This window comes from Megascapheus bottae, chromosome 2, assembly GCF_031878675.1.
Source record: "Megascapheus bottae isolate mThoBot1 chromosome 2, mThoBot2.hap1, whole genome shotgun sequence".
Taxonomy (NCBI): domain Eukaryota; kingdom Metazoa; phylum Chordata; class Mammalia; order Rodentia; family Geomyidae; genus Megascapheus; species Megascapheus bottae.
This window is the reverse complement of record NC_143510.1, coordinates 85,655,781-85,681,084: the sequence shown is the minus strand read 5'-3', so window position 1 is coordinate 85,681,084 and position 25,304 is coordinate 85,655,781. Positions and strand designations below refer to the sequence as shown.

The window sequence follows — 25,304 nt, the reverse complement described above, 5'->3', positions numbered from 1 at the left end:
TGTATATGTATGAGTGTGAGAGTATGCAGACACACTCTCACACTCACACATATACATAAAAGGAAACCAAACCCTTTCAACTTTAGCCCCTGATCAAACTAGGCCAACTGTCTATTGCATGATTGCATTCCTACTTCTTCATTTGACCAATTCTAACAGTAAAAATAAACAGCATCAATCAGTTTAATAGTAACTATCTGTGTTTCTTTCTTTTTAAATAAATAAAGTCACCATTAAACTGATCACATACATAGAAAGGGAGAACGAACACACACACACACACACACACACACACACACACACACACACACACACACACACACCCATTTAAAACATGGCATATAAATGACCGTTATGTACAAATGGGTGCTGCTGACCTCACTCCCCACAGAGGCCACAAAAGAACCCCCATTACTTAGGGAGCCTCGTGGTCTCTGCTGGGCTAGTGGCTAGGCCTGTTCTTGGCACCCTGCGCTGACCTCAGAATGCACACTCACAGTGCAATGATGCAGATGGCGTCCAGTTCTACGGCACTAGTGTTTAGGAATACCAGGGAATAAATAGGCATGAGTAGCTGCCTGGAACAAAACCATCATTTAGAACTCCTTCGAAGGATTAATGTACTCTGAAGTTGTAGCTACATGACATACAAACTTTTAGTGTAATTAAGTTTGTAAGTCTAGGGCTGTGTGTGTGCATGTGTGTGTGTATGTTTCCACTTATATAAAACTGAAATGAAGAGTGGGACTAGGTTTACAGAGCAGCCGCTTGGCTTCTGTTTGGTCAGTCTGGACCTAAGGAATCACTTGCCTCAGCCCTTATTTGCCAGCTCATTCTGCTCTCACACGCCCCTGGCTGCTAGAGAGACTCAGGAAGGGTTGCTCACACAAGTGAGGAAAGGACATGCCTGTTATGTTCAGCTAGGAATCTTGGCAACCCAGGACTGCCAGATTTGTCCAGGGCTGCTTTACAGAAAGAAGTCCTTCGTTCCATCCAGATGAAATGGAATTACTGTTTCTGCTTCTAACCCCTATGACTCTGCCTAACTGCAGCTCTGTATGAATGCCTCAATATCGCAGAAAACACAAGATCACCTTTTAAATATGCTGGGTTCTCAATGAGTAAACCAGTTAATGTGTTTCTAGCCAAAGCAAGGGCATAAATGTTTTAGAGAAAAGATTCTCCTGGAGCTACAGAGAAAGGATGCCAATAAAAGCAATATTGAAAGTTGAGCAGGTGATGCTTTTAGTCCGTGTCAGAGCTGGTTTCTTCGATGACAGAGTACTGGCTGAGTGCTTCCTCCAAGGGCGTTATTGTCCCATCAGGTTTCAGTCCCATTGGCTTAAGCAACTCCTCTCTGGAAAAAGAGATAAAAGAGAGAGAAAAAAGTATTCACCAGCATCACACACACATCCCTCCCCCACCCAAATCCACATCCTTTTAAAAGGAAAAGTCCTTTAAAACCTAAGTATTTTCTCTAAAGCTCTCTCCTGTATAATAAGAAAGATGAAAGGGGCATGGAAAGAAAAAGAGGAAGATAAAAGACTTCATTCACACAGGCCAAACCTACTAAGCCAATTAAAAGTATGAAAAGTCAAGGTCTAAATGGGCTCAGGACAAGGAGCAGGTCTCTTCTGTTTTAAATATTTTTTTTTTCCTTTTGTGGATTTGTTTTGTTACAGTCAAGTCCAAGCTGCCAAAATTTCACCTGTGAAAATGGCTGATTTGGCACATATCTATTTCATCCAATGGATAAATCTATCGGATGTGATTTTGTCTCTACAATCTCTAGTGATACATAAGGCTTAATGATTCACTTCAAATCAGTTGGCCTTCCCCAACTTTTCTTTCCTTTTTTCACTTTCCTTCTCTTTCCTGTTTAAAAACACCATTGCTTTTGTTTGTAGCAGTTTAATTATGGGATTGACAGCCATTTTAATCTCTTCAAAGCTTCCCAACTGCCTCTTTTCAGTTAATCCAATTATATCTACTCCACAAGTTACAGCCTCATCTAAAGATGATTAATTATTGATTAAGCCAATCAGAAAGCATTAGGAAAGATTTATTTAATCTCTTCACAGGCCTTTATTTATTACATGGAGATTGTGGTGAATGTACCTGTTGAATTGCTAACTCCAGTCCTCCTTACACCCCCAAAAGGTCAGAAGTGTACATAAGAGGGTCCCTAGTCACTAGAGAGGCCCAGGGGCTGCTTAATGTTATTTCTCACAGAAGTAGGCACCACTCCCCACAAACAGGGTGGCACAGCTGCAATGCTGGTGAGATGAGGAGTGAAGGAAAATGTCATTTCCTTCCTACTGCTCCTTCCTGCTGCCAGAAGCCAGCATAGACAAAGGTTTTTTCCAGGGAAGGTAGGGGAAGGGCAGCCATCACAATTGTGTGCTGTTAAACACATCAAAACCTGGGAAGTGTGAGGACAGCTCAGTGATCACTGGTTAAGGCAACAGAAGCCTAAGCAAGCAGCTCTGGATACAACCAGAAGACAACTTCCAGGAGTCTGAAAGTCCAAGAGTCTTATCTGGAAAATGAAAATGGCTGACTGGCTAAACATTGAGAGTCTCGAACGTTATGAAGTAGAAAACGTGTTTCCTGATCGAGAAAAGGGATCAGAATCATAAAGCGTAAAGCCTAAAGCTAGAAGGAAGGGGCCTCGGAGATCATCTAGTCCAACCCCCTTTTTCAGTTAAGGAGACTAAGTGACTTACCCAAGGTCATTAACCCTCCTGAATCCCAGCTGTGCTTACCCTAACTCACTGTTCTGGAGGAGCACACCCAAGTTCACCTGTTCCACATCTGCTCAACAGCTAGGTGCAGGCTCTGTGCCACATACTGGTCAGGGAAGCAAGACTAGGTGCAGGAATTGCCCTTAGTGAGCAGGTGGAACAAACGTGGAAAATGAGAGAATTATGAACAGAGCATGGTGGTGGCCCCCCAAGGTGAGGCCTGACCGAACTGTGGGGGGAGGAGGGGAAAGCAACACAGGAGTCCTGTGCCAGGCCCAGGGCACATCACATTTTAGGCCGCAGACACAGTGTCAAGAGTTCTGATTCCTTAGGACCTGTGCACTTAGGAGGACCTTGTCTGTCCGATGTCTGGGGTGTGGACAGGTTCAAGGAAACAGTGGTAGGAGGTGAGGGGGATTTGGGATCTAACAGTCAAATGTTTCAAATGCCAAAGTAAGCAACTTAACAATTTGTCCTGTAAAGAACATCAAACAGGGTTGTTTCCTTTGGCAGCAGAGTGGCAGACAACACTGGACTAGGTGGCAGAGCAACTAGGAGCTCATTTTTGACAGTATATGAGAGAGGAGACAGAGAGCTAGACTATGGCTGAGGTTGCAGGAAGAAAATTCAATATGTCTGAGGCAGATCTGATGAATAAGTGCAGCTCAAGTGCTGAGGGTCACGAGGAGCTGACATTAGTTACTAAAGGCTATGGAGTGGACTTGGTAGGAGGATGCTGGTAACTTTCAACATGAAGAGCTTGAGTTGCCCTTATGACAACTAGGTAGAAATGTTCATTGGAGCGTTAGCAGCAACCTGTTTCCATGAAAGACTTCTCTCTAGCATGGATATGCATTACCCTGCTACAGATTACAACATTCACATTCCTGATTCTCACTGATGGTGCTGAAGACTTCATGACGCAGGATACTACATACTAAAAACGCATGTCAAAGAGAAAGAGGTCAACCTGCTGGGAATAAAACACGGAGGGACAAGAAAGATCTTGATCTAAAGGTAGGTGTGGTGGTGCACACTCGTAATCACAGCACTAAAGAGATAGGCTGGAGGATTGAGACCCATCTCCAAAAACAAACAACAACAACAACAAAAAAAAAGAGAAAAAAGGATCAAGGTCTTAGAGGGGTTGGTGAAATTAGGGTAGGGGGGGTGGGTAGGGGCTGAAGAGTGGGAAGGCAAAATATGATTGGGAAGTGGGACTAGAGGAGTTCTACCAAGGACAGTGATGCATTGCTGGTGATAGAGATGCACATGCCGTACCTGCCAGATCAACTAACTAGAGCTCCTGGTCTCCGTGGTAACAGGATAATTTGAGGGCGAGCCACCAATTTGTATGCTGTACCTGGCACTTCCTCATCTAAACCCAGGAGGACTATTTTAAAATTAAGTCTGCTGGCTCTATCCCTATTCTTTAGTCCAATTTTACCTCGAAAACCAAACAACAACAACAAAAAAGAATATCATAGTTTTATAGTCAAATTGTGGAAATTCACTTATAGAATAAAAGGCCTACTATTTTGATTTTCACTTGTGAACTATTCTCAGGTTTTTTTTCCCCTCCTTCTTGTGCTTTGTATCACCTTCTATTACAGTGGATACTCCAAAGGAATGAATTCTCTTTTTCCACCTGGCTCCATGCCAGGTTTGGGTATACTGGCATTTGTGTAGGAAAGGCATCAGTGAAAACTGGCCTCATAATCATGCATTCATGCGAATAAATTAAGGCAGTATTGTGATGTCAGGAATAGAACAAAAAGATCTGGAGTCAGGAAGTCTCCATTCCTGACTCTTCCACTTACCAGCTCTGTGTTCTTGGGCAAGTCTCTAAGCCTCATTTCCCATCTGTGAAATGGGAATCATGATAATCCTAGGTTTACCTACGTCTTAGTGATAATGTAAGAAGAGGCAGTGCAATGGTAGTGATGACAGCAATAATAGCAATGTAGACTGAGTTCCGTGAAATGTGTAGGACTCAGTGTTTAGTATTATAGTGTAGTGTACTGAAAAGCACATATAGGTTTTGGGTTCTAATTTGAAATCTACCACTGTCTGCCCTAAGACCTTGAGTGCTCTGAACTCTGGCTTCCTTATGTGTAGAACTGGGAGGGGAATACTCACCTGACTAAAGCAGGGTCATATAAAGGCTATGAGACATCTGCAGGATGGTGTAATGGCTGGGAGACAGCTGGGACCCACAAGGGCATGCATTACTACTCCACACATGCTTAGAGAAGGTTTCTCAAAGATAGTTAGGAATAATTGGCAAAGAATATGCAGAGGAAAATAAAAGACATGTTCTCTGTCCACAAGAAGCTTTTAGTCAGTTCAGAAGATAAAACATACACATACACACACACATTAAACAATATTGAAGGAATTATGGAACAGCAGATCAACAAGCTTGAGATGATTAATGGGCAGAGCCCTGCTTTCCCTAAACGCGCTGGTTCATCGATCTACTTTGATTCAAGGACACCTCCCATCCTGTCTGGGTACAGGAGAGGATCATTTACCAATGTATAACTGTTTTCACCATAGATCCCAGGTTTACTTCTCACCTTACCCATGCTAACTCTTTTAATCTTTCTAATTAGCAGTCAACACATCCCAAAATGAAATCTTTGATAGACAGACTCAACTCCTACTGCTTGAGCATCTGTTTGACTCTAGAACAGCAAGATGGGGATAGCACACCAAAGCAATGTTCCTTCTTCAGTCACATGGGCTCTGCACATGTGGGAGGGACACAGGGGACAGGGATGCCAACTACAGGCTCCTTGCAGGAGGTGGACCTGGGGCCAGATTGTAACGGTAGTGACGGACACGGGATCACGGGAAGCAAAGCATCCCAGAAGCAGAGTTAGTCAAGCAGAGGCACAGAGGCGAAAGTTAGTTAGGCAAAAGTGCATGGATTCACAAGCAGGCTGGCGTGGCTGAGGAAAAGGAAAAAGAAAGCTCAAAAGAGGTAAGAGGTACACAAGAGGATCTGAATGGAGACCTTAAATCCAAGGCTGAGGAGTCTGGATCTGAATATGGAGTTATTTTTGCCTTCTATTTCAAAAGCCTCTCCTCCCACCCCATTTAAGAATATTATTCAAAAATAACTGTCCCTACCAAGTTTGAACACTGTGAAACAAAACTGCTGACATAAAAAAATAGGTTCTATGCTTTAAATCTTCCATTTTTGTATACCTGTATGTCTAGCACAATGCCTTAGACAGAAGAGGTTAAGCATTTGTGAACTAATGTTATAGTCGCTATCATCTTCCATATTCACAGAGAACAGTATATTTCCTACAAAATCCTAATAGCTGTGAGCAAGGCATTAAGATAAGTCTGTGGGTAAAAGAGTTTTTTCAGTATCAAGATTTACAGAACTAGGAATGAACATCTCTTAGGAAATTCTGAATGGTACTTCCCAGGGACTTGTTTTCTACTAGACCATGACCACCCACCCGAGGGCAGAGTCCATGTCTTATCTGGCTGCCATCTGTCAGTCTCTAGTAGAGGAGAGAGCACATAGTATGTGTACTATAAATGTTCAACGAAGGAATACAGTACATGGGCTGTGGCACAAATGGAGAATGTAGAGAGCCATTTGTCTGGGATCGTTCTATTACTCTAATTATTGTCCTTGATGAGTCAATATCATTGGACAATTCTAATGGTCCAGCAGAAGTCAGGTTTTCTCTGTATTCTATAGCCTGGAATTCCCAGCCATGACCTGATACAAACTTGACTTACTGTATAGGACAATAGAGGATCTAGATTGTCGTCTCAGACATTCTACTAAATTACTATGTGTCCTTGGGCAAGTCATTTTGCCTTTTGGGGCTATAAAATGAAGGGTTGGACAGATGATCCCAAACTTACTAGACTAAGTCTAAGTAATAGGTGAAACAATTTTGATATATTTAAAAAGTTGTTAGGATTTGAAGACATTCAAACTCATTATTCTAAGCCTTTGTTTCTAAATCAAGATACTCTAAACCTGAGTCAAATATAACATCCAACTTGTCACTGACATATACTAAGTCCACAAAACCTTTCTATAATCTACCAGCAGATGATTAACATGATTTCATAGGTAAATCAAAGCAATGGCAGGTGTTAACACAGAGGGACACAGATTCAGTCATGTCCTACAACAGACCATTTTATGAAGAGTTACTTTTGATGCTAAATTTCTGGAGGTCCTATCTAAAAAAGATGGCTAGGTGTCAAATCTATGTGTATCATGGTAAAATGGAAATATATATTAAAATGTATATCAGGATTAAGATAGTCACATAGCAACGACTCCTTCATACTTACCTTCAATGCTATACACAGGCCTTAACATAAGTTAAGACTGCCCTCGTTATCATCAAAAAGTACAGTGATGTCTACTGGATAAAGAGCCCATTCTAGGCACTGTGACAGTATCATGGCGGGCTTCTCATCTGATCAGGCATCTGGCCAGGGAAGAGATAAGCCTCCAAGAATGTTCAACTGGAACGAAACATCATTTAGAAATTTGATCTTACTAAACGATAAGGAACCATAATCTCTAAGGGCTTGGCCAGACAAGAGGATACAGACAAAGCACGTCCAAGAAAGGAAACCCTACTTTGCCCCATTCTAACCCTTGGGATGGCTAATGGAAACCAACAAAACAAAACAGAACAAAACAAAAACAAAAACAAAAAACCTTTCTTAAAGATTTAGGGTTGGGACATATTTAACTTTTTTTCTGGTCTGCTTTTAACTTTCTTTCCCCAGATATAGTTTACCGTTTTCCTGAGTCACCATTTTTCCTGTAAGTATGGTACTCGGGGATGCCTGGGCTTATATCACTTCTCAGACCCTTAGAGAAGGCCACACTTCAGCGTTTCTGGTTTCTATGTGAGTCTTTCCCCAACAAATGGCAGTGCAATATTGGGGCTCAGCTACTAATATACCCAATTGCACACTATAGAGTAGGTCAGAAATGTGTTTAAAACACCTTACTTGACCTGGAAGCAAGAGAATACTCTTGCTCACAGCACATGTGTTTGTGCAGAACAAACAAAGCATTCAATTCAAGTGTACTTGTTGAAAAACAGGACATAATTAAGCAGTTGGTAAAATGCATTCTTGTTTCCCACTTGCAGATCTCCCAAGAGTCCCTTCGAATTTACCTATACGAGTTTCAGCTTCCCGCTTGACACTTAGCTTGATAACGACTCAAAAATCATTCCCTTGTTTTCAAGGGCTCTTCTTTCTTGTCTGCTCTGTGTACTACAGGGCAGTATTGACACATGGAATTAATGACAGGGTCTGTAATGAAACAACAGTCATGCAAACACCAGTCTGCTCTTTTGATAAAACAGCATTCTAGAGACCTACCTATTCACCTCCCTCTAATTGAGTACTGCATAACAGTTCCGATCCTTTTATGTAACATATTTTGTTCTATGGTTAGAAGAGAAGAAAAAGGGGGAAGCTATGAAGCACCGCTCCTTCAGTCACCTCTGATTAATTTTCAGTTTTTAATGAGGGTGGCTGCTATTTACGCAGGTTCTATTACATACTTGTTTTGTGATTTTTGCACAATGTCTAACAAAACCCAAGATAGGATAATTGGGAACCATTTCTTTGGTGCAGGGATTCCTGCTCTTAATGTAAGGTTGGCTTGGAAAAAAGAACCCTGAGATTTTAAATTAGCCATTCCATATTTAATTCCTTTTTGTGCCTGAAAGATGGGATGAGAAATTAGTATATAAATAAAGCATTTTAATTAACCCAGATCTTTCAAAAAATGCCTGCTAGAACAGAGCCTGTGATAGCCCAGAGAAAGCAGCTTCCAAGTCTTGGCTACAATTCTAAGCCTAAGAGGATATCACTGGAAGATTCAAAATCCATGGAAGTACTGCAAATTTCCCAATAACTTGTGATATCCTTATAAACGTTGTAGATGTTTTGTTTTCTCACAGACATTACAATGATACTGTGAAAGTATCTTTAGGGTTTGGACCGTGGTTGTTCATGTTGAATTTAATGGCTTCCTGGTTATCCTGACCTTTCACAAAGTCACTAACTCAACCGGAAGGAGTATGGTGGCTTTCCCATGACAAATATGGTATCTTTATGCCCCATCTTTATAAAGTCTTCCCTTAGTGCTCAACATTACACTTTGGGATTGACTATAATTGGAAATGTAAAATATGCCATGCAAAATGTCAATTCTGAAGATAAATGCTTGTGGAGTATTGGATAAATAAATGCTTGTAGCTATATCACTACAGCCAGTCTACTTTGTAAAAGTGGCTCAGAATTGTCCCACGGGGAAGCCTTTTTACAGTTAAATTTTTAATGATGTGATGAAATGGATGAAGATACTGATTTTTCTTTTCTTTTTTTTAATTAAAGAATTTATTAACGTTGATTTTTACATCATATTTTAAATGACAAGTTTAACAAACAATTGTTCAAGGAGGGAATCTATTTACAATCACTGGGACTTAGTATTTAAAACTTAATCAAAATTAGGCTAAGCGATTGTATGTCATAGAAACATTAATTTATGAAATAAACCATTATGTCTATAGTCATAGGTTTTTATGTCTATATAGTTATGTTTATATTTCCATTACCATTCCATAGCTTTGTGTATGTAGTTATTGAGTCCTCGCTCTTGTATTCTTTGGATTTAATAGCCACATATTAAGGATACCGTGCGCCTTTTGTTCCTTAGGTCTTGACTTGTCTCACTCAACATTTTCTTTTCTTTTTAAAACAACTGAAAGTCCTATATTAACAGAATCATGGAAACTTAACAAGTTTTCCTCATAAAAAGCTGTTTTCTAGAGAAATAAGCTATTTACTTAGCAGTTGACCTGATAGACATAGAATAAAAAACTGGGGATATATGATGCATATCTTCTCTAAATCTTAATTCTTTTTGAAGGTAAATAGGTTTATTATTATTTTAAATTTAGCAATCTTGTTTACAAATAATTAGAATACTACGTGTTTTTTGTTTTTTTTTTTTGTTTTTTGGTTTTTTGGTTTTTTTTTTGCCAGTCCTGGGCTTGAGCTCAGGGCCTGAGGACTGTCCTTGAATTTTTCTCAAAACTAGAACTAACACTTGAGCCTCAGCACCACTTCTGGCTTTTTCTAAGTATGTGGTACCAAGGACTAGAACCTGGGTCTTCGTGCATGCGAGGCAAGCACTCTACCAATAGGCCAAACTCCCGGCCCAGAATACTACACTTTGAGAGCTGTTGGTAATTTTATAAAATAGCATAAGATTTGCAGCTTGTAAATTTCAAACTGCATCCTAGTGGGTGTTTTAACTACATGCCTGATTTGGGGACAGTCATTTAATGTTCGATAAGTTTACACCTTAGTAAAATACCTTTTATCCTATTTAATTCTTAGGGCTGTTTTAATAATAATTGGAGATAAAACATATGGAAACATTTTTAACATTTTATATTAGTCTATTCTCATTTCTGTTAGAAGTCTGCATGCAAAGCTTAAAAATCTGCTATCTATCTCATATTATACAAAATGGTTAATATACAGAAAGAGATTAGGGGTAGTTCTAGAAGAACACAATTCTATTTTGTTTTACATTGATAGTGTTCTTTATTTTTTTGATAATTTACTGATAGAATATTTTTACCCTGCCATCCAAAGTAATAAAATCAGTATTAATGAGATCAGCATGCCAACCGACACTGTTGAATAAAGTAGTAGAAAATAGAAGTTCTCTACCTTTCACAATTAGGAAGATTAAAAGTCAGAGGAAAAAGTTATCAAAAACAGCAAATAGTCAGTGGAGAGTATCATGATGTCATGTTTCATGGCAAAAACACATTTCAGCTAGAGCTCAATGTGACTACTATAGAGAATCCAAAGGTAGCATGGCAATGTACTTAGGGGTCTGTTCACAGTCATCTATAACTAAAGATACACTGTTCCAAGTATCTCAAACTAATCCTCCCCTGCCTCTAGATGAGACTAGTAAGCTGAGTCTAAGCACAGCCAACTGAATTTCCAAGCAGCCTTACAGCACATGTTAACGAAGGGGAACAGTGCTATTATAATAGAAATATAAAGCAAGCCATGATATAAGCCATATGTGTATGTATATTGAGTGTTCTAGGAGCCACACAGAAAAAGAACAGGTGAAATTAATTTTAATGATATATTTTATTTAATCCACATGTAAAAAATATTTCAACAGGCATTTCATCCTAAACAATTAATGAGATGTTTTATTCTATCTGGTACTAATCTTTGAACCTTGGTATTTTATACTTAGAAGACATCCCAATTAAGACTCAACACATTTTCAGTGCTCAAGAGTCATATATGGCTAGTGGTTACAAAAAGACAATGCAGATCTAAAGGTTTTTTTTTTTTTTTTTTTTTTTGGTAGGTCATGGGGCTTGAACTCAGGGCCTAGGAGCTGTCCCTGAGCTCTTCAGCTCAAGGCTAATGCTCTACCACTTGAGTCATAGCACCAATTCTGGTTTTCTGGTGGTTAACTGGAGATTAGAGTCTCATGGACTTTAGTGCCAGGCTGGCTCAGCCTCTTGAGCAGCTAGGATTACAGGAGTGAGCCACTGGTGCCCAGCCTATTACTTTCTTTATACTGTCATAAGAACAAGGGATTTTACAATGCTTTAAAAACTGGATCACGTGGGTCAGGAGTTTGGCCTAGTGGTAGGGTGCTTGCCTAGCATGCATGAAGACCTGGGTTTGATTCCTCGGTACCACATACATAGAAAAAGCCAGAAATGGTGTGGCTCAAGCCTTGAGAAAACCCAAGGACAGTGCCCAGGTTCTGAGTTCAAGCCCCAGGACTGGCAAAAAAATTGGATCATGCTTCTAAAATATACCTGAAAAGCATTTCCTTACAAAGACAGGTTTTGTAATCAGTTATTTTTTGTTACTAAAAGTAAAAAAACAAAACAAAACACCTTTATTTCTAAGTCATAACCACTTTTAAAAATGACCTTTGTATTAAAAGGAACTTTTTTTTTTTTTGCTACTTGTGAGGCTTGAACTCTGGGCCTAACCACTGTCCCTGAGCTTCTCGCTTCTCTGTGCTCAAGGCTAGCACTCTATCATTTGAGTCACAGCACCACTTCTGGCTTTTTCTGAGGAATCGAACCCAGGGCTTCCTGCATGCTAGGCACTCTACCACTAAGCCACATTCCCAGCCTCAAAAAGAAACTATTCTTGTATCTGATGCCTGCACTTATTAAGAAAGTCATGTATCAACTATCATTATGGACGAAATAAAAATGAGAGAAGAAAAAAAATATTTATTTACATACATGCATGGCTTTTTGATGGCAGAAATGCGCCCTGCTGAAACAGTGCTGGAAGAAGGGTAGAGGAGAGAAGACCAATCAATTCTAGCTTCTAAGGAACTAAAGGGTCAACTAGAGAAGTCAAAATGAAGCTGCCGCTTGCAATGTGACTTCCCTTGATTAGTTCCAGCTGCAGTCACCCGTGCATTCTCCCCTTTTCTGGAGGAGGCTGTGCAGCTCAGGCAAAGGCAACTGTAGCAGGCATGCTGTCCTTGCTCAACAACATAAAACCCCGATTCTAATATATCGTGCTCTGTTTCACTCTTGTCTATACTGGAGTTTGAACTCAAGGCCTCACACTAAGTGCTCTACTACATGAGTCATGCTCTTAGTATTAGGTATTCTCCAGATAGGGTCTCTGTCTCTGTCTCTGTCTCTCATTTAGGGCTGGATGGCCTGTGATGTAATCCTCTGCCGCTGCCACCCAGGTAATGGAGATTATATCTAGCCATCCTTTTCTCTTGCTTGACTTTTAGGAACTTGTTTTTAACCTTTTGTGGTAGAAGGATTTGAACTCAGGGCTTTGTGACTGCCTCCTTGCAAGGGACTTTACCATTTTGGTCATCCCTCCAGCACTTTTTTGCTTTATTTTTTATTTCTAAAATTATAATTTTATTGTTATTCAGGTGTTATACAGAGGGGTTGCTGTTACATAATGAGTAATGAGTACATTTATTTTTGGACAATGAATGTCATCCCTTTCTTTGCTTTCTACTTTATTTCTTTCAAGTAAGGTCTTGTGTTTTTGCCCAAGGCTGGCCTCGGACTAGAATCCTCCTAAGTCCTCCTGCATAGCTAGTATGACAGGCACGTACCACCACACCTAGCTTACAGACTGAGATACGATCTTCCTTTCTTTTTGCTTGGCTTGGCTTTCAGCCATGATTATCCCCATACCCCATTTCCTAAGTAGTAGGGACAGCAGATATGGAAGAACTGTACCCAGAAGGGTGCTCCTCCTTTCTCCCAAGTTAGAAAAGGAAAGAGACTGAGGTAGAAGGACAGGAAAATTTCATCCCCTTTCTCGTTCTGTTCTTACATTATAAATGTCAAATGACATTGATCATAAACCTCAGGCCTTAATGTTTGTTTTGATAAATGTTATAGTTATTATTTAAAAAATCATATACTCAAGTATTTAAATTACCCAGCTCTGGCCCAAAGTACCTGGCCCAAAGTAGAATTCCTTTTTATCCTTGAATTTTATGAAGTCTGTCCAAGAAATTGAACTCATAAAGTATACTTAAAGTTTTAAACCACACAAGCATTTTTCTGGAGTAAGAAGCCCCTGACCTTTGAATCTGGAGGTCAGCTATTTTCATTATTTCATCCTCCCACATTATTTCATCTAGGAGAACCACAGGGTACGAGGTACTATGCTAGAGAGACACAGTGAGATTTATAGGGTTCTAATGGCTCTCCAACTCTAAAGACCTCCAAGTGCATTGTAAATCCCCACATAAGGGACATAAGCATCTATCATGAGTAAAATGTTTATAGTGAAAAACACTACATTGTTTAGAATACTATTAAGTCTATTTTCAATGAGAAGAAAATACCTGAAAACTATCCATAGTCTTTACAAACCTAGAGTAGGTAAAGTTGCTAAACTCCTTGGGACAGGAGCTATGTTCAGCATGAAGGCCAATTTCGGTAGTGATTAACACCTATACCCTACACCAGGCTCAGTAACAGTACTTGGCATGACCAACCTTAGTCATCACTTTGGTAAGTGCTTTGGCACGGGCCACTGTTGCTAACCACCATCCTGGTGCAGGTCCTTCACATCTGCTCCCCTATGGATGGAAAAAAGGAAGTGTCTAGTGTCCATTCATGGGCCACATCACCTCCAACCCTATCCTTTCCTTGCAGGCCTTTCAGTTCAAGTGTGGGACAAATTGCTTTCATTTTCGAGAAAGTAAGATAACCAGACAAAGCTACTGCATATTCTTAGCACAATAAAGACTTAGCTGAGTGCAGAACGTACTAGAGTGACAACTGAGGGAACTAGTAAATAGTACAATGCTGAGAGGATGATCAGGAGGTGAACACTATTAACAGACAAACACAATAACAGTAGACAGAACAAAGGCCTTGAGCTATGGAAAATGAAGATCCTAGCCTCAATTTGTGTGAAAGTGTTTTGTAAACTCTCACATGGAAACAGATTATCCTCAGACATTAGCTTGGGATGTTTTAGGAAATTCTTTAGGAAATCCTTCCTTTTCTAACTGATAAATCAGCTAATGTATCGTTATTTTGTTATTTGTATCATTATTTGTTGTTGTTGTTGTTGTTGTTTTCTGGAGGAGAGATACAGTATCAAGGATCAGCAGAAACTGCTATTACTGTCTCTGTGCAGCACTTCCTGAACCATCTAGACAGAACGAGCTGCTCTTTTCCTGGGTACTCCTAGTTCATGGTAGATCTCATGTTGTTATTGCCTTTCTTTGTATTCTAGAATAGATCACAGCCAATTTTGTTTTTCCCAACTAGAACGTGAATTTCCCAAAGGCAGAGACTGTCATCTTCACCTCTGAATCTCCCTTGGCTTCCTAGCAAAGTTCCTCACACAGAGTAGCTGCTTATTCTCTGAACTGTTCTGAATTTAGTCTCCTTTGGCTTTATGGCACCTTGTTTTTTAATGTCAAAAGAAAAGAGGGTTGAAATTGAACAAAAGAAGAGAGATGAAACTTAAGATTAATGAGAAAAAGAATACAACAAACATGTAAGATGCATAAAGAATGGCTTCATTCTTTGCATTCCTCCTTTGGAATGCTCACTGCTGATCTTCTTACAGTTTGTTCACTGGATGTTATGAGTGAGAACACACACAAAGGCAGACAATGTAAAAACCCACCAACAGATCATGCAAAAAGGTCTATGGGACATTAAATGTAAGGACCTCCAGGATAAGGAAACAAAAGCCATATAATGAGTGATTGTTGTCCTTAATGTACTATGTCATCTCTCATCTCTTATGCTATCCCTTGGTCATCTCATATTGTTACGATATTTCACCTTGTTATCTGATATATTTTATATGTGCTTAATTGGTTATTTGAAATTGGATAGGGAAGGGGGAAATCAAGATGAGCGGGAGGAGGGAGGAAGGGAAATGGAGACCATGTCATGAGAAAGGGTATCAATGTTTGTGAAGTAATGCACTTTCTATCTTGTGAATATAATGTAACCCTTCTATTAATTACAATAAAAAATCTAAATAAAAGAATAAAAAAAGTCTATGAGATTTAGGATTATTCTCAAGGTTACCCTTTTTCTTCAACTTTAAGGGCAAAATTAGTACTATCAACTGACAATAAATCAATATCAACTTCAGATTGAGTTGCACATCTGCTGGGCATTTTTTGAGGGGATACTTGTATACCTTTAGAAGTTTTCTATTTCAGACTTGGTATATTTCTTTACTGACAGTGTCTAGAATACATAGATCCCCCTGAGATTAAAAGGAGAAGGACTTAGTACTTCTGTTTTCTGTACCTGTAATGGGATGTCTAATGAAATAGGTGGCGTCTTTATCAGTAAGCCAAGTATCCAGATTTTATTGCATTATCTTAGGTAATCTTGCCCCCATCTTCCACTTTCCTAGCTTGGGGTTTTCACACCCAGGGCAATTAGGTCAGCTGAGTAATAGCCTCTGTGTTAACCTCTGGCGACTCACATTGTTGATCAGAATATGAAATGTATCAACTTAAACAGTTTACAGTCCTAAAATACAAACATGCTCATGTAGGTCCTTGCTAATAATTCCTTCTTCAGCTTCCCTCATATGAACTCTGTTGGTTCTCATCCTGACATGTACTTAGTACCACTGTGTTTTAATAGCTATACCAGAACTTTCTGAAAGAAGGTCTTCAGAACCTTCTTCATTCTGTATATTTTCTGGAGGAGGGAAAAGGTGGTGTTGGGGATTAAATACAGGGCAGAAAATGTGCCATTGAGTTTCACCTCCAACTACCAGGTCTTATTTTAATACAGTCATTTAGCACTTATTATTATTCTGCTGGTATAAGTCTGCCCTATCAGTATCTTCTCCATGGCTATTAATTCTCTCAGGGAAAGACCAGGAATACTTTAAACAATGGAATGGAATGGAATTTACAAACAGGCAAAAATGTCTTTTGAAAACTATAAGCACAGTTAACTATATATTCTAAAGGCAGCACAGGGTGGGAATTTTAAAGGGCTGACAGTCACAGAGTTCTAGCATACGACATAGAGCATGACACTGCTAAAATCTACACAACTTGTACTATGCATTACTACCATCATCTGCAAAAAAGCTCAGCCCTGGTTCTTGTCCCTTTCTCCATTAACACTTCTGCTGAGAGCTTACCCTATGTTTTATTCTTATGTGCTTTATGCTTAACCTGTACTTTTTGTTGTTGTTGTTACAGTCCTATTCTAGGGTGGGCTCTTTGGTTTTCCTATTCTAATTGCTATTTTTCTTGACTGAGGGATATTAGCCTTTATAGTTACCATGAAAAAGGAGATGACCAGAAGAAATTCACCTTTAAGTGGCAGCTGCCACTAACACACAGAAAACACTCACTCAAGATGGCTAAAAGAAGACAGTGACTCAATGTATGGAAAATAAAGCAATTCAATCAAGTATGAAAGGATTTTTTTTCTAGTAATTCCTCCAAAGTGACTTGTTGGTGATTAGTATATGCTTGATATTTTTTCCAAATTGTTTATTTTTGGGAGGCAAAAGGTGTGAAGAGGGCAAGGGCACATGGGTTTTAGAATACCTAATTATATGAATGCCTGATTTTTTTTAATGCTTTGAGCTATTTCTTTTTACTTTTTCCTGTTGAATGCATGACAACTTAGAAGTCTTGGTTTCAGCAGCAACCCAAAAAGCAGAATTGCAAACTTGCACATCAAAAATGAAAGGGGGAGGAGGGAAGCGCACCATGATTCTGAACAAAACTCAAAACAGACTAGAACAAAAATACAAGAAGCAGCAAAATCACTGAACCTAACTCAGCATCTTCAACAAGACAGGGAGGTTAGTTGGTTAAATTTTACAGTGATCTAGTAGTTACTATGGAGCTTTGAGTGTCCAAACGTTTAAGAATGCACATCCAGAAGCGGCACATGTAGAGAAAACATGGTAGCCAAGTGCTATCTGAGCTACGGCTGCCTGGCCACCCTGCTCCAATCAACATGGATTTCCAGAGTTGCTGTTCTATGGGAACTCTCGGTGGGAGAGACAAGGAAATAGAACATTTTTAGAAACCAAGCAAAAAATGGATGGGAATACAATACCTGGAAAGTTTATCAAGCATGTTGACAAGTTTCATGGCTTCATATTCTTTTTGTTCTTCTGTCATTTCATCTATAGGGTTTGGCATTGGTTCCTCTAAATGACCAGTGATAAGATTAATGCTACAAAAAGAAAAAAAAGTTATGCTGTATGTTTTAAAATTATGCTCTTTCTATACTTTTCTGGTCCAAATTTTAAATTACAATAAGAAAGAGTATAACAGCCAAAAAATGGCAATTATTTAAATAGTAATTTTATGATATATAACTATGTAAGAATTCTTTTTAAAATGTGACTTTTAAGTTTACTCTGGGAAGTGGCTATAATTAGTGTGTATAAAAAACTAAAAATTGACTTGCCAACTTTAAAAAAAGGCATTATTGATTGCTCTTAAAAAATGTTCAATTTGATGGTGCCGTTCGATAAATATCCTTGGATGCACAGATTATTCATTAATTATAAGGGGATAAATGACTTCAAGGAAAGTTAAGATGAGGAAATCTACTTTGTGGATACAGCATAAAACAAATATGTAAAAAAAAAACTGGAAACATGATGACAGAGAGGCTGCAATCTGGAAATGAAAGCATGCCAATTTGTAACCTCAGGAAATTAGTCCATTAGTGAGACTAGGGATAAGTGTTTAAATAATAAAAGATAAAGCAGATGAACAATTTTAGTTAGATTTGCTTTGTCCTGGATTTAATAAAGAAAAGGAATGTAAATCTAGCCCACCAAGAGACAAATATACCATCTGAACTTTCTATAAATAGATTTAATACAGTATTTATAATGAATACCTTCTACAAATTTTGTATGAAGTTCTAATACAAAGTTACTTCCTTAAATCATAGCCATTATTATTATTATTTTATTATTGCTTCTGTTCTTTCTTTAGTTGGTTGTAGCCTTGAACTCAGGGCCTAGGCACTGTCCCTGAGCTCTTTTTGCTCAAGGCTAGCACTCTACCACTTTGAGTTGCAGTGCCACTTCTGGTTTTCTGGAGGTATGAGTCTCCTGTATTTTTCTTCTCTGGGCTGTCTATGACCCATGATTCTCAGATCGCCTGAGAGGCTAGGATTACAGACTTGAGCCACCAGTGCCTGGCTGTGTCCTTTATTATTCTCTTCCTGAGGAATGTGGATAACTTCAATGGCTGCTAAGAATAGTTTAAACATTTTTTTTTCTGTAGGAAATAAGTTATAGAGCTTTCTACCAGCTACCAATTACAGAGAATTTGTTTTTAATGATCAAAATTAAAATATTTCAGTAAGTAGCAAACTGTTAACAGTGTGTCTAAAAACATGCACCTTTTGAGAGTTCAGGCCTTCAAGATTAAAGAGAAATGAGTGGGTCAAAGTCTAGCCCATGTGGGACGCTGGCGCCTGGGGTAAACTGGAGTACAGTGCCAGCCTCCATACGAAGAGACATCATGTGGGGCCAAACAAAGACCAACTGGGATCAACGGGATCTTCTGGCGGCCAGTGTCCAACCATTAGAGACTTTGGCTTGCATATTCCTTTCTTCATTGACCTTTGCTCAATAGGAGTAAAAGCTGTCCCACGGGGTACTGTTACCTAATTGCTTTAGATTTTTTTTTTTACATTCTTTAAAGGCTACATGCTATACAAATTTTTAGGAAGGCTCAATGCTCATGATCCTCAAACCAGATTTAAAATATATGTTGTGATTCATAATATAGAACTGTACTTTTTAAAACCCATTCCCTTAGAAAATTAATACATAAAATAGCCAGAGTGAAATTTTTCTGACAAAACTGAAGATAGGTCCAGTTAGGGAGAAAAAGCACTTAAGAACTCATTGTCCCTTACCTGCTTATGTCTTTTTTTTGGTTGGCTGTGGGACTTGAACTCTGGGCCTGGACACTGTCTCTGAGCTCTTTAGCTCAAGGCTATTGCCCTACTCCTTGAGCCACAGTGCCACTTCCGGTTTTCTGGTGGTTAATTGGAAATAAGAGTCTCACAGTCTTTAGTGTCCAGGATGGTTCTGAACCGCAATCTTCAGATCTTAACCTCCTGAGTAGCTAGGATTACAGGGGTAAGCCATGGCACCCAGCCTGCTTAGGTCCTCTTAAGATATACCTTAAAGCACTTTCAGCAACTGTGAAGTTCTGAAAATCCTTCTGGCAGGGATGGTCACTGACTCTTAGCCTTAGATGTACATTAAAATCACTTGGCAAACTTAAACACGAAAAGGCGGGCCTTATCATCATTCAACTAAATCTGCATGCCTGACTATTAAAATTTTCCAAGTATTTCAAATACACAATGAGGTTAAGAACCACTGACCTACAGTAACTACTTTAGATATTGCTATTTCTGTCCTTTTCTCCAAGATTAAGAAGGCTTCAAGTTAGAGGCATCAGAGGAATGCTGAATGGGCACCACTGTATTTCCCCAGAGTCAAGAACAAAGAGGATTCAGATAAGACTTTTGAGAACTAGGAGATGTATTGAGATGCCATTGTGAAATGTGATCCTACTACCACCTATCTATTAGTTGCTCATACATCTGAGAAGACATGTTTTTACTGGCTTCTTTTGCTACCTGCTAACTTAGAAATAAATAAATGTGCTTTCTCTCTCCCCCATCTTCTAGCACTCCAATCCTATGATTATTTATATCAGCTAACTAGTGACAAAGAAGTACCTAAACTTCTGTGGACACTTTACCATGAAGTATTTTACTACACAAGATCATTATATGAACTGACAACAGTTACAGGCCCCACAATAAAAACATTAAGACATACTAAAAAGATATGAGCAAATGAACAAATATGTAAAAGCACCCTAAATAATTTCAAGGCTTTCTTCAAACTGTTGACTTTTCTTCTTTTAACTTTTAGCCAATATCAATAGTCATTTAGCAAAAACAATCAAACAAAACAAAAAAACCCAATACCTCTCTGCCCAAACTCCACACTCAGTGTTTATCTATATATTAAATTTAACTTCAATCTTTAAAAAAACGTAGCTTAGATTTTATTCAAACCCTCGGTACAAGAAAGGACTTATAGGAGTAGATGGGGAGAGATGGGTGAAAATGTGAAAGGATCAAGATGCAATGTATTTATAAACTACTTTGTTGAATGGCAACTTCCAAAAGACAATAAACATATTAAAAAAGAAAAAAAGAAGATAGAGGCTCAGGTGCCTGTGACTCACATCTGTAATCTTAGCTACTCAGGGGGCTATTGAAAACACAATAACAGGCATCCCTTGGCAATGGCAAGTTCTGTGAGGATACAGAGAAAAAGAAACTCTGTGCACTAGATACCTATACAAAGTATTATATATTCTGTGTAAAACTGAACGTTAGTGCATATAAAAATCAAACACCCAACTACCACGTGATCCTAGCAGGACTTGAATAGATATTGGAGCTTTCAGGTACAGAAGCATTATTCACAGCAGCAAAAAGAAAGAATAAACTTTTGTCCTTTTTTAAATTTTTTGCTGGTCATGGGGCTTCAACTCTAGGCTTGGCACTGTCCCTGAGCTCTTCAGCTCAAGGCTACTGCCCTACCTCTTAAGCCACAACATCACTTCCGGTTTTCAAGTGGTTAATTGGAGCTAAGAGTCTCATGGACTTTAGTGCCCAGGCTGGCTTTGAACTGTTATCCTCAGATCTCAGCCTCCTGAATAGTTAGGATTATAGGCGTGAGCCACCAGATCCTGGCAACCTCAGTGTCCTATGACGGAGGAATGAATGAATGGTGTGGACCATATACTATACGGTCATAAAGTGGGAAAAATTTAATACGTGCTATATCATAGGTGAACCCTAAAGACATTCTAAGGGAAAATAGCCAACCTGTAAAACAGAAAATATTATATATGATTCCATATATATATGAGTTCTAGATTTCATACAGACAGAACAGTGATTACCAGAGGCTAGAAGGAGGGAAGACAGGTACAGAGCTTCATTGAGGAAGTTTCAGAGAGAAAGATATGGTTGTACAATAGTGCAAATATGCTTAATACTGCTGATTTTATACTTAAAATATATTTTATGAGCATTTTATACTCCTAAAAACAAAAGGCAAAGTGAATCTATGTATGGTATTGCAGCCTTGTAATTTTAGCCTTAGGGAAACTAAAGTAGGAGGGTCATGAGTTGAGAGGTACCCTCAACTGAGGGTGAATTCTCAGAAACAAAGGATTCTTTTTTTTGGGGGGGGTCATAGGCTTTTAACTTGGGGTATGGGTGCTGTCCTTGAGGTTTTTTTTTGGGTTGTTGTTCAAGGATAATGCACATGAGTCACAGTGTCTCTTCTGGTTTTCTGCTGACGAATTGGAGATAAGAGTTTCATAGACTTTCTTGCCTGGGCTAGCTTTGAACTACAATCCTCAGATCATACAGATCATAGTTTTTGTTTTTTTTTTTCCTGTTGGTCATGGGACTTCAACTCTGGGCCTGGGTGCTGTCTCTGAGCTCTTCAGATCAAGGGCACTGTCCTACTCCTTGAGCCACAGCATCACTTCCTAGATCTCAGTTTTCTGAATAGCTAGCATTATAAGCATGATCCACCAGTACCTGGCTTGAGAGAACTCAATTTTGAAAGAGGATATATTACAAATGCTGGTAAATTTTTAGAGATAGTATACATGTCAAAAGTGGCAATAGTTTTGTTGTTGTGTCTTTTAGTGATTTGAATTTAGACGTATTTCAAGAATGCCTACATTAATAAATTTCAGGTCCTAGAAATGCAACTCAATCCTGTTATGCCATTACAATTCAAAATGGGCAGAGAGAAAATCTTCAATTCCTGTTTTCTGACCCCAGCCAGCCTGGTCTACATAGACCTTATCTCAGAAAGCAAAACCAAAAACCCACAATACGAGAAAGCAAAGCAAAAGAAAACTCCAATAAAAACAAACAAACAACAAAAAAGAATTTACTACCTTTGTACAACAATAACAACTATGGCAAAATCCCTTAAACATTGTAACACTCATGAACCGTTTGCCTTCGACAAGTGACTTAGATTTAGTTTCCTTATTTGTAAAATGATAATAACTATACTTGAACGACTTCTGTAAAGATTAAATTAGGTAACATTTATAAAGTTCTTAGAACAGTATCTTGAACATCTTAAGCACTGAATAAATATCAGCTATTATTTTCAGCATAGCTGAGGTATTTACTGAGTAATATGTAACAAAGAAGACCTCTTGGCTCTAGGGGAAGTGATTTACTCTACTCAGTTGTCACTGGGGATATGTAAATGTAATTTTCATTAACAACATCTAAGAGTTTTGTGGAAAATTTTTTTGAGAAGTCAAATCAGGAGTCGTTATTAGAAAGCTAGGGACTGCAGTCGGACACATGTCCCCCAAAACTTGTAGCCTCACATACACTTAGTACTGTTAGAAAACTGAGCCACAAGGGTAGCAGAGTAAAGGAAGAGCAGAAAAACAATCTCAATAAACCAGATCAACTCTAATGGAGAGCTGAAAAGGGATGCCATGGCAACCTAAGAGTCAGGAGACATGAGGCTTGGTACCAGTTTTGTGGAATTTGATACAACTAAATTCAGATATAAAATATTGTGAATAATTTCTGGCTCCTGAAAATGTCCCAAATAATTTGAAACTTATCATATAAACATAAGAGTGATTCCATATCTTAAAAGTAAATCACGAAACCATATCCTAATCCGAGTCATTGTACTATATTAGCAAAGGAAAGACCTATTATAGAGTTCTTTCTATACATATGATACCATCCTTTTTTTTTTTTTTTGGCCAGTCCTGGGCTTGAGCTCAGGGCCTGAGCACTGTCTTTGGACTTTCTCAAGGCTAAAGCTCTACCACTTGAGCCTCAGCACCACTTCCGGCTTTTTTCTATGTATGTGGTACCAAGGAATCGAACCTGGATCTTCATGCATGCTAGGCAAGCACTTTAACCACTAGGCCAAACTCCCAGCCCCTGATACCATCCTTTTTTATTTATTAAATATTTACTGAATGTCTACTATGTATCAGACACACAGACACATAACATTGAATATAAATACTTACATGAAAAATGTATCTCAAAAACACAAAACTATAGGACATTCTTGGGAACCTTAAACTAGATCTCCACCCCCCCCCCTCTCTTGCCAGTTCTGGGCCTTGAACTCAGGGCTTGGGCACTGTCCTTGGACACTTTTTGCTTAAGGCTAGTGCTCTGCCACTTGAGCCACAGTGCCCTTTCTGGCTTTTTTGAGTATGTGTTATTGAGGAATTGAACCCAGGGTTTCATGGATGCTAGGCAAGCATTCCTGGCCCTAAATCTTTATCTTTTGAGCTATACAAAAACAAATCCACAATAGATCACAGATTCTAAATTTAAGACATGAAACACTGAAACAACTACAAAACAATACAGGGAAAATATGACTTCAATTACTCAGGATGGAAGAGCAACACTTTACAAAAAGTTGTATCAAATTAAAAAGCTTCTGTACACTAAGGGGAACAATCTCTAGATTCAAGAGAAACCCCACAGAATCACAGAAGGTCTTTGTGAAATATTCATCCGGCAAAAGATTAATATCTAGATATGTAAAGAACTAAAAAAATTCAACAGAAAAAGAACAAATAATCCAATTAATGGGAAAACACATCAGACTGTTCTCAAAAGAAGTACAAATAGCTAATAAATACACTAATAACTGTTCAACATCCTTAGCCATAAAGGGAATGCAAATCAAAATAATAGTGTGATTCCATTTCATTCTAGTTGGGAGTGGCAAAAAAATAAGTAAGGAAGGGGGAACAATGTTTAAGAAGTAATATATTCACTACCTTACAAATGTAACTGTAACCCCTCTATATATCACCCTGACAATAAAATAAAATAAAAACAATTAGCAAATATTGGCAAGTATTCAAATCAGTAAGATGTTTCATCAAGAAACTAAAAATAGAACAACCATATGATGTTTCTATACCAGTCTTAGCATATATTTAAAGGAATGTACATATATACATATGTATATATCTCAACGTGAGAGATATTTGTACAACCATGTTTACAGAAGCACTATATAGAATAGTCAGATATTGAACCTGATATGGGACCAGACTGAGTGCCCCAAAATTGATGAGTAGATAAAGAAAACATGGCATGTATATATATATATATACAATAGAAATATTACTTAAGTATAAAGAAAAATTAAACTATGTCATTTGCAGTAAAATAGATAGATTTGGAGATCATCATGTTGAGTGAGATAAGCCAAGTTCAGAAAGACAAATAATCACATGTGTTCACTCCTACTATGTGGAATCTATACCTAAAATAATTAATGATAATAATAGTAATAATAATGATATTACACAGCTATTAAAGAGAAAGTGTTTGAGGGGGTGGGGAAAATCAGTGAGTAGAAAAAAAGGAACTGGAGAAAGTGATGGGGGAATGACTAGTTTAAGTATAATTATGTGTATGTACTGAAAAAAAGTATAGTAAAACCCATCAAAATACTCAAAAGGTGGGAGATGGGAGGGCAATACAGAAGGGAGTTAAAGTGTAGCACAAAAATGCAACACATAAGCTAAAATTAAGGTAAGTAGGGAAGGGGTGAGTTGGGAGGGAAGGATGAGCCTGCTGAAACGGGTGACTCTGATCAAGGCAACTTGTACTCATAAACTACTGTGGTGCATGACAACTACTTAACAATAACGAAAATATTGAAAAAAAAGAAGAAAGTAACACACAAAAAAGTAGTAAAGACAGAGTAAACTGGATTGAAGTAAATTATATACAAGTTGTAAATATTACAATGACACTTTTGTACCAATTAACTTATGGTAACAAATTATTTTAAACGTTTTCCAAAAAACTATCTAAATTACAATATCTATACAAATAAAGGACCTTT

General features: G+C 38.4%; 1 protein-coding gene across 4 annotated transcripts in view; it reads right to left on the bottom strand.

Annotated features, from left to right (window-relative positions):
- Window positions 1-202: 202 nt before the first annotated feature.
- Ric8b (RIC8 guanine nucleotide exchange factor B) overlaps window positions 203-25,304 on the bottom strand; it is a 104,961-nt gene continuing 79,859 nt past the window's right edge. The window contains exons 9-14 of one of the 4 annotated variants that reach the window (XR_016534620.1): window positions 17,405-17,524; window positions 13,825-13,908; window positions 12,077-12,121; window positions 7,925-8,063; window positions 7,080-7,256; window positions 1,222-1,357 (exon numbers count right to left, since the gene is read on the bottom strand). Coding sequence is in view for 2 of the 4 variants with exons in the window: in XM_090328568.1 (XP_090184694.1) it covers window positions 1,246-1,357; window positions 17,405-17,524 (232 nt within the window). In the remaining 2 variants the exon portion in view is untranslated. Of the gene's footprint in view, window positions 1,358-7,079; window positions 7,257-7,924; window positions 8,064-12,076; window positions 12,122-13,824; window positions 13,909-17,404; window positions 17,525-25,304 lie in introns of all 4 variants that reach the window. The other 3 variants (XR_016534621.1, XM_090328568.1, XM_090328569.1) reach the window with 3 other exon arrangements.